Source organism: Mustela putorius, unplaced genomic scaffold (genome assembly GCF_011764305.1).
Source record: "Mustela putorius furo isolate JIRA1106 unplaced genomic scaffold, ASM1176430v1.1 tig00000095_pilon_pilon_pilon, whole genome shotgun sequence".
NCBI lineage: Eukaryota > Metazoa > Chordata > Mammalia > Carnivora > Mustelidae > Mustela > Mustela putorius.
The window spans coordinates 29,332,480-29,346,049 of record NW_025421280.1 but is presented as its reverse complement, the minus strand read 5'-3'; the positions used below and the strand labels follow the sequence as shown (position 1 = coordinate 29,346,049).

General features: G+C 50.5%; 1 protein-coding gene across 7 annotated transcripts in view; it reads right to left on the bottom strand.

The window, feature by feature from the left end:
- Positions 1-13,570, bottom strand: part of BRD4 (bromodomain containing 4) — a 93,256-nt gene that overhangs the window by 22,480 nt on the left and 57,206 nt on the right. For 5 of the 7 annotated variants that reach the window (XM_045082570.1, XM_045082576.1, XM_045082564.1 and 2 more), the window contains exons 3-7: positions 9,601-9,738; positions 8,160-8,295; positions 6,227-6,516; positions 5,165-5,527; positions 3,707-3,835 (exon numbers count right to left, since the gene is read on the bottom strand). In XM_045082570.1, coding sequence (XP_044938505.1) covers positions 3,707-3,835; positions 5,165-5,527; positions 6,227-6,516; positions 8,160-8,295; positions 9,601-9,738 — 1,056 coding nt within the window. Of the gene's footprint in view, positions 1-3,706; positions 3,836-5,164; positions 5,528-6,226; positions 6,517-8,159; positions 8,296-8,892; positions 9,021-9,600; positions 9,741-13,570 lie in introns of those variants that run through there. The other 2 variants (XM_013060508.2, XM_045082599.1) reach the window with 2 other exon arrangements.

The window sequence follows — 13,570 nt, the reverse complement described above, 5'->3', positions numbered from 1 at the left end:
CTACAAAGATCTAGCAAGGATGGCTCTAAGGAGAGAAAGGTGTGACTCATGAATCCGGGTGCTCATCCCAGTGGCCAGCTGGAGAATGGGTGGAAAGGGTGTGCAGCCAGGCAAGAGGATGCCAAAACCAAATGAAACACGCCTTGGCCGAAGGTCTTGTGAGGGAGGACAGTGCTGATGAGGGGCAGTGAATACCAACAAGCAGCATTCTCTAGGGGAATAGGGGCTCAGCCTCCCACACTAGGACTGGGAAGGTCTCCAGGTGGAGCCAGCTCTCCCACCTATGCCATCGCCTCCACCCACACCAAGACTCTAAACATCAATCAGCAAAGCATGCTGGTTTCAGAGCATGCCTCTCTTCTTGGTAGAAGGTTCACTGGGCCACCTACTCTGGGCTGCATCAGATTCATGGGGAAGCACACCCCACGTCTCCTCTAATTAAGCCAGCTGCTGGAGTGCCCAAAGGTCAAGGGGGACCAAGTCTGGATGTGGCTGTGGGGCGTGGCCATACCTGGGCATACCAAGGCCCAGAGGATGGGGATGGGGGTGGTGGTGGGGAGAATGCAGGCAGTGGCAGGCCACTAGGTGCCAGATGCTGGAGATGCAGCCATAAGTGGACATCCAGACACATACATTTACGCACACCTCAAAAGCTTCCTGCCTCTGAGATCTAATGCAGGATATCCCAATGCAATTTTCATTTTTCCTTGCTGTAAAAATAATTGTATACCACCTTGAATTTTCACTTTTTCTTGAAATATAAGTCTGGTGGATCTACATGAGTACCAAAACATCCTAAGTGACTCCTCACTTCATGACAAGCAGTGGAGAGTACCACCAGCAGCTCTGGGCCTACTAGGTAGGCTGGCAGGCCTTAGCCCAAGCCACCCTTGGGCCGAAGCAACCCTGAGCCCAGACACTACTGGCTGTCTCTGTGACCATGGCTGCCAGGTGGTGGTGGGATGCTAATTTTTTCTAAATGGTTTCTAAAGACTTTAGAAACCAGAAGAAGAAAACCCAGTGGATCATTTTCCATATAACTTTTCAGGTAAATCTCAGTCCCTGGACACAACCTACTTAAGAGAAGGCAAGTCGAACACCTCTTAAAGAGGCAAACAAGGACAGGGACTTGGTTGCTCCTCCTCCCTTCTGGACAATCTAGCCATCTAAAGCATGCTGATCCAGGAAAGCTTAAAAAAGAAGAGGAATAACACAGGCACAGCAACTCCCTTCCAGACAAGAAGCCCTTCACAGCAACTCTGCACTTGAAGCAGATACTTCCACCTGCCTTGTGGCAATGGAGAAGTGACATTACCTCCGGTAACACTGCAACCCACCCTGAGGTGGGCAAAGCAGGCTAGAGGCAGAGGCAGCCCCATGCCGAATGGCTCCCAGGCACTGCCCCTGCCTGAAATGCACCCTCTTCCAGGGCAAGGACCTCATCTAGTCCAGCCTGGTGTCTGGAACAAAAAATGTCCAGAAAAGGGGTACTGTATGGAAAACAGCTCAGCGCTCTTGCTATGGGTAAACCGCATGTTTGGGCCATGTTCATGCCACTCCCAGGAGAAAAATGAAGAAAAATCAAAATCAAAACCAAAACCAAAACACTTGAAACAGGCACAGAAATTGGAGAGAGCACACTAGAATATACTAGAGAATTCTCTTTTCTGTTCTTTTTAAAGTAAAGTAGCTCAGAATAGCAATCTTGGTGCTTAGAGAGAACTTGTTTTGGTTTAGCTGTTTGCAAGAGGGCAAATAAAGGGTGTGGGTTTCCCCAGTCCTCACAAGAGGAAGTTGAAGACAGATCTGAGTGCACCACTGCCACCTGGTGGCCACATAGGAGAATTGACATAAAATTATAAAGTCTGAGCTCCTTTAAGGATGGGAAATGCAGAAGTAAACAAAGGGCAGCTTTGTGAAGAAATCAGAGAGCACCAAATTAAAAGCCACCCCCCATCTAAACAACAACAACAACAACAAAACAAAAAAAACCAACCAAACAAAAAACCTCAGCAAAAATAAGACCGAAAAACAAACAGCAGAAACTGTAAGAACATTTGAGGCTGGGTGTGCCATTAAAATAACAACAGCCAGGTTCATACTAGTAATAAGTTTTTTTAATCTACCATAAGAACTTCAGGACACACCCTTCGAACCAAAGGTGGCCGAAGACACAGACCGCGGGCCAAGTGAAGGAACAGGAAAGACCACGCCTTGGATACAGTGTGTGGAGGTAGGAGACACAATGATGGTGAGTCTGCGACAACATGTGGAGCTAACAGCATTAGGAGGCAGGTGAGCAAACGGGCTCAGGCAGCCTCTGAGCAGAACAGATCCACAAATTGCCAAAGGCAAGTACTCACTTCTGCCCTGGAAGCACTCCACAGATGGCCAGAAAACCCAGGTGTTAGGAACCACCGTTCACCCAGCCTTCAGGTAGGAGTAGGACAGGAGATGTGCAAACTGGCACTGGGCTCCGACCAAACTGCCTGCCCCCTTTGTGATGGCAGGTAACCCAGCCCGGGGCTGGTCCTGACTGAGAGCAGGAGTAACCCAGGGTCTTGGGGAGAAAAGGCCGGAAATGTTTGTTTACATGTGTAATTTTAAAGAATTTTTTAAAAAGTTATATAAAAGTACTAAATACAGATTTATTCTCATATGCTGTTTAAAAGACTTTATTTATTTATTTGACACAGAGAGAGAGCACAAGTAGGCAGAGAAGCAGGCAGAGAAACAGGGAAGCAGACTCCCTGCTGAGCAGAGAGCCCAATGGGGGGCTTGATCCCAGGACCCTGAGATTATGACCTGAGCCAAAGGCAGAGGCTTATTAACCCACTGAGTCACCCAGGCACCCCTCTTCTCCGTATTTTTAAGAGATTTTTTTTTTCCCTTTGGTAATCTCCACACCCAGTGTAGGGTTTAAACTCATGACCCTAAGATCAACAGTGGCAGACGCCACTGAGTGAGCCAACCGGGTGCCCCAATTCTCCATAATTCTTAACCCCTGATCTCTCTACCCAAAGATAAGCACTGTTGAAATCTGGGTACACTTTTCCTTTTTTAAATGGAGCAAAATGAAGTTACTTCATACATTATGTGGTCATCTGTCCCCCTCCGTTCCACCTATACTTGCTTGACCGTGTGCACCGCCCGGCTCAACCTAAAGGTGCCACAATCCCCACTGACAACCCTAAGGGAAATGTGGCCTCCCAGAATGCCAACAAGCAGCTACCCTACAGCAAGAAGGCAAAAAACTTCAAGGCTCCAGTGAAGAAGTGCCCACAGGAAAACAGTTACTTCAGCTCACAACTCTGTCAACATGACTACTTTTTAAGAGTGTCATCCACCAATGTGAGACAGGTCTGTTTTGTGGAGACACACTGGGCCATTCACAGCACATGCATTCTTCTTGGCCAAGGGCAGCGAAATGCAGTTACTGGGCAGGGGACTTTCAGTGGGACACCCCAGAACAAAACCCCAAGTACCCAAGACCCAAACTAACCACCCTGCTTTAATTACAGTGAAATAATCTCAATGTAAAATGACATGTCATCCTGACTTGAGCTCATCTTCAAAACAAACACAGCATCATACCAAAGCAAAAGAAAGATATAAAACATACAAAGGCCCATGGAGATCTGGCCTACCCAGGACTCCAGCCTGCCTACCACAGGATGTTGTGCTCAGAGCTTCCCCAGAACCTTACCTGGAGCTTGCGGGCCATGGCCACCACCTCATGGTCAGGAGGGTTGTACTTGTAGCAGTTGGAGAACATCAATCGGACATCAGCACCAAATTCCTGAGCATCACGGTACTCTCGGGCCTCCAGTTTAGACTGAAAAGACAAGACAGATCCCTTGTCGGTTATGTCTGCCCCTGCTCCAAAGGGGATGTGATGCCAGAAGAGCTGTCTGTAGGAGCAAGTTAACTTCTCAGTGGAGCAGAGGAGAGGTCATCAACACCTTGGTTTTTCTCTATGTCAAGTGGACAAGGAGACACTCAAGAGCAAATCTTGGGGCTGGGAAATGCCCTGCTACCACATCAACCCCACCCACCCTGGTCACTGTGATGGGCTATGGGGAAAGAGGACACAGAATAAATGGAGGCAGAGCTTAAGCCAGACTGTAAGGGGAGGACTAGGACTAGTTCTGACCTGACATACACTTATCTTGATGACACAGGACAGGACACTCAAAAGGAACACAACCTGAGGCCCCTGGGTGGTGTAGATGGTTAAGTGTCCGACTCTTGGATTCACCTCGGGTCATGAAATCAAGCCCCAAGTCGGGCTCCACTCTCGGCTAGAAGGCTACTGAAGTTTCTCGCTCCCTCTCCTCATTCTCCTTCAACCCCTCCCCACAAGCTCGCGTACTCTAAAATGAATAAATCTTAAAAAAAAAAAAAAAAGTGGGAGGGGACCACAAGTACTGTGCCCCACCCCCGCCTGTCTCATGTTTGGCCATGTTTATTCCACTCCCAAATAAAAACGCAAAACAGTTTAAAATAAACAAACATGGGGCGCCTGGGTGGCTCAGTTGGTTGGGTGTCTACCTTCGGCTCAGGTCACGATCTCAGGGTCCTGGGCTTGAGCCCCACGTCCGGCTCTCTACTTATCAAGGAGCTTGCTTTCTTCTCTCTCTCTGCCTGCTGCTCTGCCTACTTGTGATCTCTCTCTCTTGGTCAAATAAATAAATAAAATCTTTAAAAAATTACAAATAAAAAATAAACAAACAATCAAAACGGTCTCAAAATAATACTACAATGAAAATACCAGCACTGTGTGCCTCTTACAGAGAGGTGACATCAAGGCCCCCTGCGTAACACAGCCTGGCAAAGTCACCAACCCTCAACGAGTCCTGGAGCATCTACCGTGCAAGCTGCCTATGGACAGTGGGACCCAAGGTCACAGAGGGCTTGTCCCTAGACAAGGGGGCAGCAGTGCTGTCAGAGAATAAAATGCCCAAGCACGCGGTCTTGGAGGTTGACTCCACAATTCCCAGCAGGGGGCGCAGGGCTTCTTTGAGCCGAGGAGGAGAGATGCTACTAAGGCACAGTTCAGCAGAGCCCAAGGCCAGGGCCCTCCTCTTGGACTTAGCCTGGGAGGTTCTGCCCTTCTCTGTCCCAGGAAGCCCCGCCCCCAGCTCTGGGAGGGGCATCTGCTTACCTTGATCGTGCTCATATCCATGGGGTGCTTGATGATGTCGCAGTAGTCGTGCAGACCCAGAGCCTCTACATCCACAGGCTTGTAGAACGGCCAGGCATAGGCTGCGTGCTTCTTGGCAAACATCTCCTTGAGGATGCCACTGCAGCACTTCAGCTGCTCCGAGACCTTGCTGCTCTTCTCTGGCACTGGGTGCTGCTGTGAGTCGGGTACATCCTTTTTGGGGGGCTTCACAGGCCGGCTACTCTCCCGCCGGGGGCCCAGCTTGGTGGTCTTAGGCTCTGGCGGTAGTGATGGTGGTTCATGAATGGGGTCGATGGTGGTGGGGGTGGTGGTATCCGCTTTCCTCTTAACTCCCTTCTTTGTCTGCCAAGAGCACACGTGCAACAAGCGTCGTCACAGGTGGCAGCTGGCACAGGTGGCCCTCAGGTCACTTCTGAAGCCAGGTCCTTTCTAGGGTTCCAACATTCTTGGGGGATAGGGCTCAAAAGTAACTCCAAGGGTGAAAGACCAAGGCAAGAACAGACCCTGTCCCACCATTCTGCTCTGCAGCTGGGACAGGACCCCGGCCAGGGGCATGAGGAAGCACACACCCAAGTGCAGAATCTGCTCACTGGAGCCCAAAGAAAGCTACAGAAGCAGCTTCCTACTTAACGCTAGGGAAGTCACTCAGAGCCAAGCCTCGTCACACTAACCCCCATCCCCACAGGAGGCAAGTTTTAGAGACTATTTAGGCAACATCTGCATATATGCACAGTCTACATGAGAAATACAGGACAGGAGGTCAACAAGGCCCTGGGAGGTGGTTCTCAACTCTGGAATCTGTGGGCCAGCAGGGCAGCAGCTTCGAGGCTGTGACTTAATAAAGCCTATACAATCCCCCCAGAAAATACCCGCAAGTGCCTGGAGAACCAGGCCAAGCTCCGCATGAAGCACTGGCAGGGACAAGCGACTGTCTCCTGCCAGCCTCACTGTTACGGAGAAGACAAGAGAAGGCGTGCTAGCTGAGGTGGTAGGAGCCTGCCAGCGACCGGGCTGGGCCACACACACGCACAGGATGCTCACCTTCACAGGCTGTGGGGTGGCCGCAATGATGGGCGGGTGGCTCTGCACAGGCTGGGGGTTTGGCGCGGGTGGGGGTGGTGGCTGAGGGGGTACCGGTGGGGGTGTCTGCAGTGGCTGGGGAGGCACCACTGTCATGACGGGGGTCTGGACGATGAGGTCTGGGGTGACCGCAGGGAAGGGGTGAGGTGTGGCCTGCACGGGCGGAGGGTTCTGCTGGGGAGTCTGGGTCTGCGGAGGAGTCGATGCCTGCGTTGTGTTTGGTACCGTAGAGACGCCAGGTTTTGCTGTCCCTATCAATCATAAAAGGGACAGATGGTTAGATGCCGAGCCCGACACACGCTGGCTGACCTTATGGGAACACTGTCACATGTGGAGAACACACATCTGCATGCGTATGGCACACACTGTCACGGTGACTATTAGTCTTAGAGACAGAACAACCCGAACACCCCAGACCTCAGCCAAACTGGTCCACCTGCCCTTAGGTTCTCTGAGAGCAGTGGCACACTGCATTACACAGTTCCTGAGGCATCCTGGCTTCAAGCCCCAAATCAGGCACAAAGACGCCTTCAAAAGCACGGAGGCCTGGGCCAAAGGAGCAGGAAACACATGCTGAGAGTTAGCACCAGGACGGTAGAAGGAGAGCGGAAAAATGTTCCTTGGCTCTTTTGGACAGAGCTGTCCTCATTCCCAGAAGCGCTGCCTTCTGAGTAAGCAATTCTGGCAAGGGGCCAGCATCGGGAGCCCTGGCCAAGGTTTCTGGAAACTGGCAAGCTTCCACCTCCCTGAGCCGCAGGAGGAGGCTGGACGGCTGCTGCCCTTTGTGACCGGCTCAGACTGCCTCCTTGCAGCTGTGCGCGTGAGCCCAAACACACAATGCCCCGTGTCTGTCCCATGTGCAGACCAAACTCCTGGTCCCAGGCCACAAGGGCAGGACTCCTGGATGTTAAGGATACAGGACACCTCTTAGCCGGATCCACAGCTAAGGGGTGACCCTTAGGACCACCTCTCCTTGGCTACGCCTCAGCACTGCCTGGGATCCAGCCAAGCACCTTTGCTCCCATGAAGCCACCACTTCTGAGCAGGGTGGGAAGCCAGGTGAAAGCCCTCTGTGGAGAGAAGCAAATGACTCACAGCATGGGCCACCTCAGCACAGAGTGGAGGATGGCAAGATGCAAAAGGCAGCTGGTAGAGCTTTTCCTAGACAGAAACATTTCATTGTCTCCCCGCCAGCTGGCCTTTAGAATCCTGTGTCAGGCTAAGAGACAGGGGCAAAGAGTGGAGGGCTTCACTTCGACTTCAGCAGCATCATAAGGCAGGCCTGGCTCTGACATAAGCATCTTAAAAATAATTCAAATAACCAACCTTGAGGTTCCAAGATAGGGATTAGGAATTAAAACTGCCCCTGGCAAATTGTCTCTTCTCTAAAATGGAGTGAAGAAGGGACGCCTGGGTGGCTCAGTGGTTAAGCGGCTGCCTTCGGCTCAGGTCATGATCCCAGCGTCCTGGGATCGAGTCCCACATCGGGTTCCTTGCTCGGCAGGGAGCCTGCTTCTCCTTCTGCCTCTGCCTGCCTCTCTGTCTGCCTGTGCTTGCTCGCTCTCTCTCCCTCTATCACTGACAAATAAATAAAAAATCTTAAAAAAAAAATTTTTTTTTAATGGAGTGAAGAATTCAAAAAACTTAAAAATGCTTTGCAAAATTTACACTTTCTTTTTAACCAAAGTCAATCAAAAGGCAGGGCCCAATTACTTCTACTTTGTGGGAGGTCACCCAGTCAAGTGACCCTCTGGGGCGTGTCCAACACTAAGAGTACCCTCCCCTCCTGCCCCCTCCAAACCTGGAGAAGGACCAAAGACTGGGGAACAAGAAAGCCAATGTCCTTGCTGTTTCAGTGTGAGGCCAACTGCTCGGCGCACCGGAGGTACCCTACCTGCTTCTTTCCTCCCACGTCCTCTTCCTTTTGCCTGGACTATCATGATCTCAGTTTCTTCAGTGGGCAGTTCATTGATTTTCTGCAAGAAGAGCTTCTCCAGAGCTTCTGCCATTAAGACTATGTCATCTCCAGGCTGGAAAAGGAGACACAGGGGTGAGCATCAGAAAGCCCTCACCACCTCTCCAGACGGAGCAAGAGCTCCCCACCCTGTGCCACCCACTCCCTGCTCCAAAGCATCAAGTATCATAGTCGGGCTCCTTCCCGATCTGAACCCTCAAGGGCCACAACAGTTACACCACCAGATATCACGAAGGCTCATGTGCCTGTACCAGCACCCATCCACCTGCACCTCCCTCTCATCTTTTAAGCTCTGGCCTGAGAAGCCATCTTAATGCCTTAAGTATCTAACAAGCCCTGCCAATCACTGACAGAAGCCCTCCTCTGACACAATTCAACTTCACTATAAATACTTGCATTACACAGGATTTCTTGCCACAGATACATTAGCAGGGCTCTGATAATGCTCCCCAGTGTACCCTCAAGGCAGCTCATTGGGGCTCGGGGCCATGCCTATCTTGAACTGCATTATGGGTCCCCACTTGTTGCCTCATCTACGACATGCTATTCCCACTCAGCTCTAACCCGAGAACCTTTTCTGTGCACATGTCACTTAAACTTAGTGGTGGGAGCTAAGACTTTAAAAAAACACAGTAAACTTCAAGAAACTCACCTACCCATCTCTTCTGGGCAATTTTACCCACTACACCAGCAGAGGCCAAAAGCTGAGTTCTGTATAGGGTCTCCCTCCAGAGCCGTTCTATATGAAAGGGTTGGTTTTAATCACATCTGTGGTCTGAACTGTAAACAAATGATCTGGCTTCATGGCACAGCCGAGCCAAAAGGTTTGGCTAACGGGGTTAAGAAGTGACTTTCAGGTCTACATGTGAGATCAGGGGACATTCAATTCTATGGCCACCAGTTGTCAGTGGTCATGTCCACAGTTTCAGATGCAGTGGGCCCCAGCACACCCTCTCTCACATTGAAATTTGAGCACACCTTTGCACAACTATATTTTAGTAGGCTCCTTCCTGACCATTTACATCACCCAAATGGACTTTTTAGTGAGTCGTCACTGTCCTCCTCACACCTTCTCTAGACATGCTCAAGAACTAAAATCCCAAGGGCACCGGAAGCACATGCTTCAAGCTAACAAGGACTGCTTGAAAGTCAAACAAGGCCAGCACCCTCCTCCCCGAAAAAGAAACACCCAGTCACAGGCAAAACCACGGGTCCCATTATTTCTGCTCCAAATGATATCCCATTAGACTAATCCCACCTGCTCCCAAGCACCCCTGCCCACAGACTCCAGATATGCCAGCCTTCTTCTCCACCCCTCCCCTCCCCTCAGGGCAGCTGGACATCTTCCACCACATCTCACCTTGTTGTAGATGTAACAATTTGTAAACATAGTGTTGAAGTCCTGGATACATTCCTGAGCATTCCAGTAATAGTTGTTTTCCAAGCGCTTCTTTATTGTTCCCATATCCATAGGTGTTTTAATGATTTTATAGTAATCCTGAAGAGCAAAGAGAGCAAAAGGCCAGTGTCACCTCCCCGGCCATGCAGCACTCATAGTGGGCCTGTGGATCTCACTCAAGGAGCACAGATGAGAGCCACAGCACAGACCGAAGCTCTTCCATGGTCTCAGCAAGCAATCTCAAGGGGAATCCCAAGATAAAGTGAATCAAGGAAAGAATTCTTAAATGTTGGGTGGCAATCTGGAGGGGAAATGTGCAAGTCTATCAACTGCCTGGTCTGGGAACAGGTTGTATTTATAGAGGATCAATGCTTTTTTTCTATTTTTGTTGTTGTTGGTGGTGGTGGTGATGGTAAAATCCTTTAATTTTTAATAAATAATGGGGAAAACACACAGCCTTCTTAAAAGCACTTCTTACCTAAAGAAACAACCCATGGCAAGTTCTACTTTTCCTCTACCATTTGAAATGTTTTTGGTCCATAAAACACAAAATCCTATGGAACCAGCGGTAAAGCCCACCTGGAACAACTGGACTCCCTGCTTCTGGGCATACTGAAGAACCATGGAGCAGAAGCCTCCACCTTCACTCAAGTTCATCGCACTTCCATTTCTTTTACTAGCACACAGTCTTTCTAAGGATCCCTTAGTGGTACCTGGATATATCTGAACAACTACCCAGGTTAATGAGGAATCTGGACAATCTGTACAATCCTCAGTTTAAAAAAATCCACAGACCCCACCCCTCAAAGCTTCAGATCTTACTCTACAAGTGCCCAACAGAAGGAGCTGGATGGCAGGTATAGATGCCCTAAAGCCCTTCAAATCAGACTCTACTACTGTCAGCTTTTCTCTAAATCTAAACCTATACTAAATGTTTATTTTTAAAAACCGCCACAGGAGGTATCTTGGGGGCAGAAGAGGCAACACACCAGGTTTCCAGATAGAAGGATCAAACAGAGCCAAGGCAGGGGGACCTGTGTCATCTGGCCCACTCCACAGCCCGCTATCTCAGAGGCTCCGGTAACTGGGTATGACTGGGGTATCAGAACAAGTCCAAGTGGGAACTGATGGCAGAAAAGACAGGTCTATCCTTTAGCAAGTACCAAGCTCTTGCCTAGAAATGGTGGACAGTACTGAAAAGGTGAACACAGCGTGTGAGGTTTTAGGTTGCTCTGACACCCATGAGAAAGGAACAAAAACAACTAGCTTACATATGACAAGTGGCAGAGATCATGTCCCTGACCTGACGAGGGCTGCACAAGCATGCCTGGGTACCCTGGCCAAGAGACCAGGAAGACAGACTGCACCAGACTTTCTATGCTATACTATGGCTCTGACCACCTTTCCCAAGAGACCTACCAAAGCCAAACATATGTGCCCCAGTGGAAACATACTTTATTCTATGGCCTACAGTGGCGTCAAGTGCTTGAACTGCCCAGAGTCTGTCAAGTGGCTCAAGGCCAGACAGGACAGTGCTTGAGGGCAGAGTGCACTGACAAGGGGGCGGTGGGTTTAGGGGCTTAACAATCCAACTATACACATTCACTGAACTAGAGAGGCAGGCATTCTAGTGAGAAGTCCAGCAAAGATCAAAGGCCAAAACTCAGGTCAAGATTCCTGGAAGGTGTCAGAAAAGAGAAAAAGAAGGAACCCTTCTTTTGGTGGCTGTATTAACATTTCCTCAAGGAGGGGGAGAGGTCCCCGGAAAACCAGGCTTTAAGCATGACGTGGCTCTCAGCTGACCAGCCCTGCCCTGCTCCTCTGGGCCAGCTCCTTGCTCTCCCACCTTCCTGAAGACACCAGACCAGTGGCACCTTCCAAAGGCCTCTTCTTCCGAGTCAGAGCTGCTGAGGGTGATGGTGACGTCCAACAGTCACAGAGACAGAGATTCACCCTGTGACCTCTGAGGAGCCTGACCTCCATGTTGGAATGACCTCCAACTCCCCAACCACTGGGCCTTACAGACCACCCACACCCATGTCTGTACCGCTGGCTGGGACACTGCCTCCTCAGGATCTCAGGTCCCCCAGTACCACCCCTTTCTCCTCTGTCTTCACCCTCTAAGCCCTCTGTATCTTCCTGGAACAAACCAACCCCTCCTCCACTCTCGCCTTGCCGCGCTTTCCCTTCAAAGCCAAATTTCTTGAAATGATGGCTTCGCATCCTCACCTTCTCATTCACACCGTCGGGAATCTGGTTTTTACTTCTGCGTCACATCTTCCTAAGGTCACCAATGCCCTCCTAAAGGCCAACAGGAGGGTCAGGTCGGAATCCTCATCTCTTTGACCTCCCTGTAGCCTCTGATGTGCGAACGGGGCGGGGGTGGGGGGACTGCTCTCTGCTGGTGTTTCCCCTGGCTCTTCTGTAGGCCTCCCACCGCCCTCTGGTGCTGTCAAAGCCTCACGCCCCCTGCATTCCACCCCACCCCCCACTCCTTCTGTCCCCATCCTTTGCATTTACTCTGAGAAGATCACCCTCACCTGTGGACCCTGCGTGGCTTGGCCTTGGCCTTGGCCCAGTCTAGCCCACTAGCCCAGACTGAGGTTATGCCATCATAGCAAGCTCTCCCAAGAACCTCCCCCAATGACAGGCTGTCTGTCTCTACTCCTTCTCATGGTCAACAGAAAAGAGTGGCCTCTGAAGCCCAGATCTCGCAAGGACCCTCTTTTGTTTCCATCCCCTCTCTTGAGCCGATTCATGATCCAGACCTGAAGTGCTCCTCCTGACTTGGCTCTTCCCAAACGCATGACACCTATTCAGCAGACAGAAATAACTGGACGGTTGCCACAGACACTTTCTGTCTGTGAGGAGGGTCACACTACTGTATTCATCTTTCTTGAAACTGGATGCCGGTCAGACACTAAGGCTCCTACACTGGTGCAGCTCTAACACCCACAGACCGCTGCCTGGGGTTAAGGCAGTAATCACATAATTCCTCATCTGGGAGTATGTCGGATGTAGCGAACAGCAGGGGTTAACGTTTTTCTCTTTTCCGATTGATTTATTTGACAGAGAGAGCACGCGCACATATGTGTGCGCACAAGCGGGGGAACATCAGGCAGTGGGAGAAGCAGGCTCTCCACTGAGCAGGGAGCCAGATGCAGGGCTCAATCCTAGGAACCTGGGATCATGAGCCCAAGGTAGGTCACCAGTAACCGACTGAACCACCCAGGTGTCCCAGCAGGGGTTAACTTAAAGACAATCAATCCCTGATGCTCTGAAGAAAAGAAAAGGAAAAAAAGCATCTATCCTGTTTCTTCCCTGAGATACAAACTGATTTCCAGAACCATTTGCTAGGAATGGGGCAAAAGGAAAACTCTCCAGGGAAGAGAAGAGGAGGGGTACAAAAGAACAGGAAGAAGTGTGCTGTGGCTATGGCACAGCAGGTGGAGGGCGCGCACAGAGGCCTCTGAGGGCACAGCCCTTGCATGCGCTTACTCCCTGGGAACTATTCCACTACCTTTTCCTGTCCTGTGCTCTGGGTGATGACAATGATGATGATGCTGGTACCAACCAAAGAAGACACTGCAGCAAACCAGTCCCACTTCCACAGTGTGACCAACCACACCTCCACTTACAACCATGTAAGAGAAGTAGGGGACCTGGACTATGCTTGCTCCCCCTTCAGCTCCCCTATGGAATCGGAAGGAAAGCTGCAAGCACACCTTCACCCCTATTTCAATATCTCTACATAGTATCGCCTGGATCCTAACATCTAAGAGCCAGTTATTATGTGAGTCAGCCCGTTCTCTTCCCCTTTCCTATTTCCAACCATCAGGACAACTGAAACCACTCATTCAAGGGCCTTGTGAGTATTGGGGTTTCAGAGCTGGGCCCCAAAGGTATCTCTGCCCACGACACCCTCTGCCCG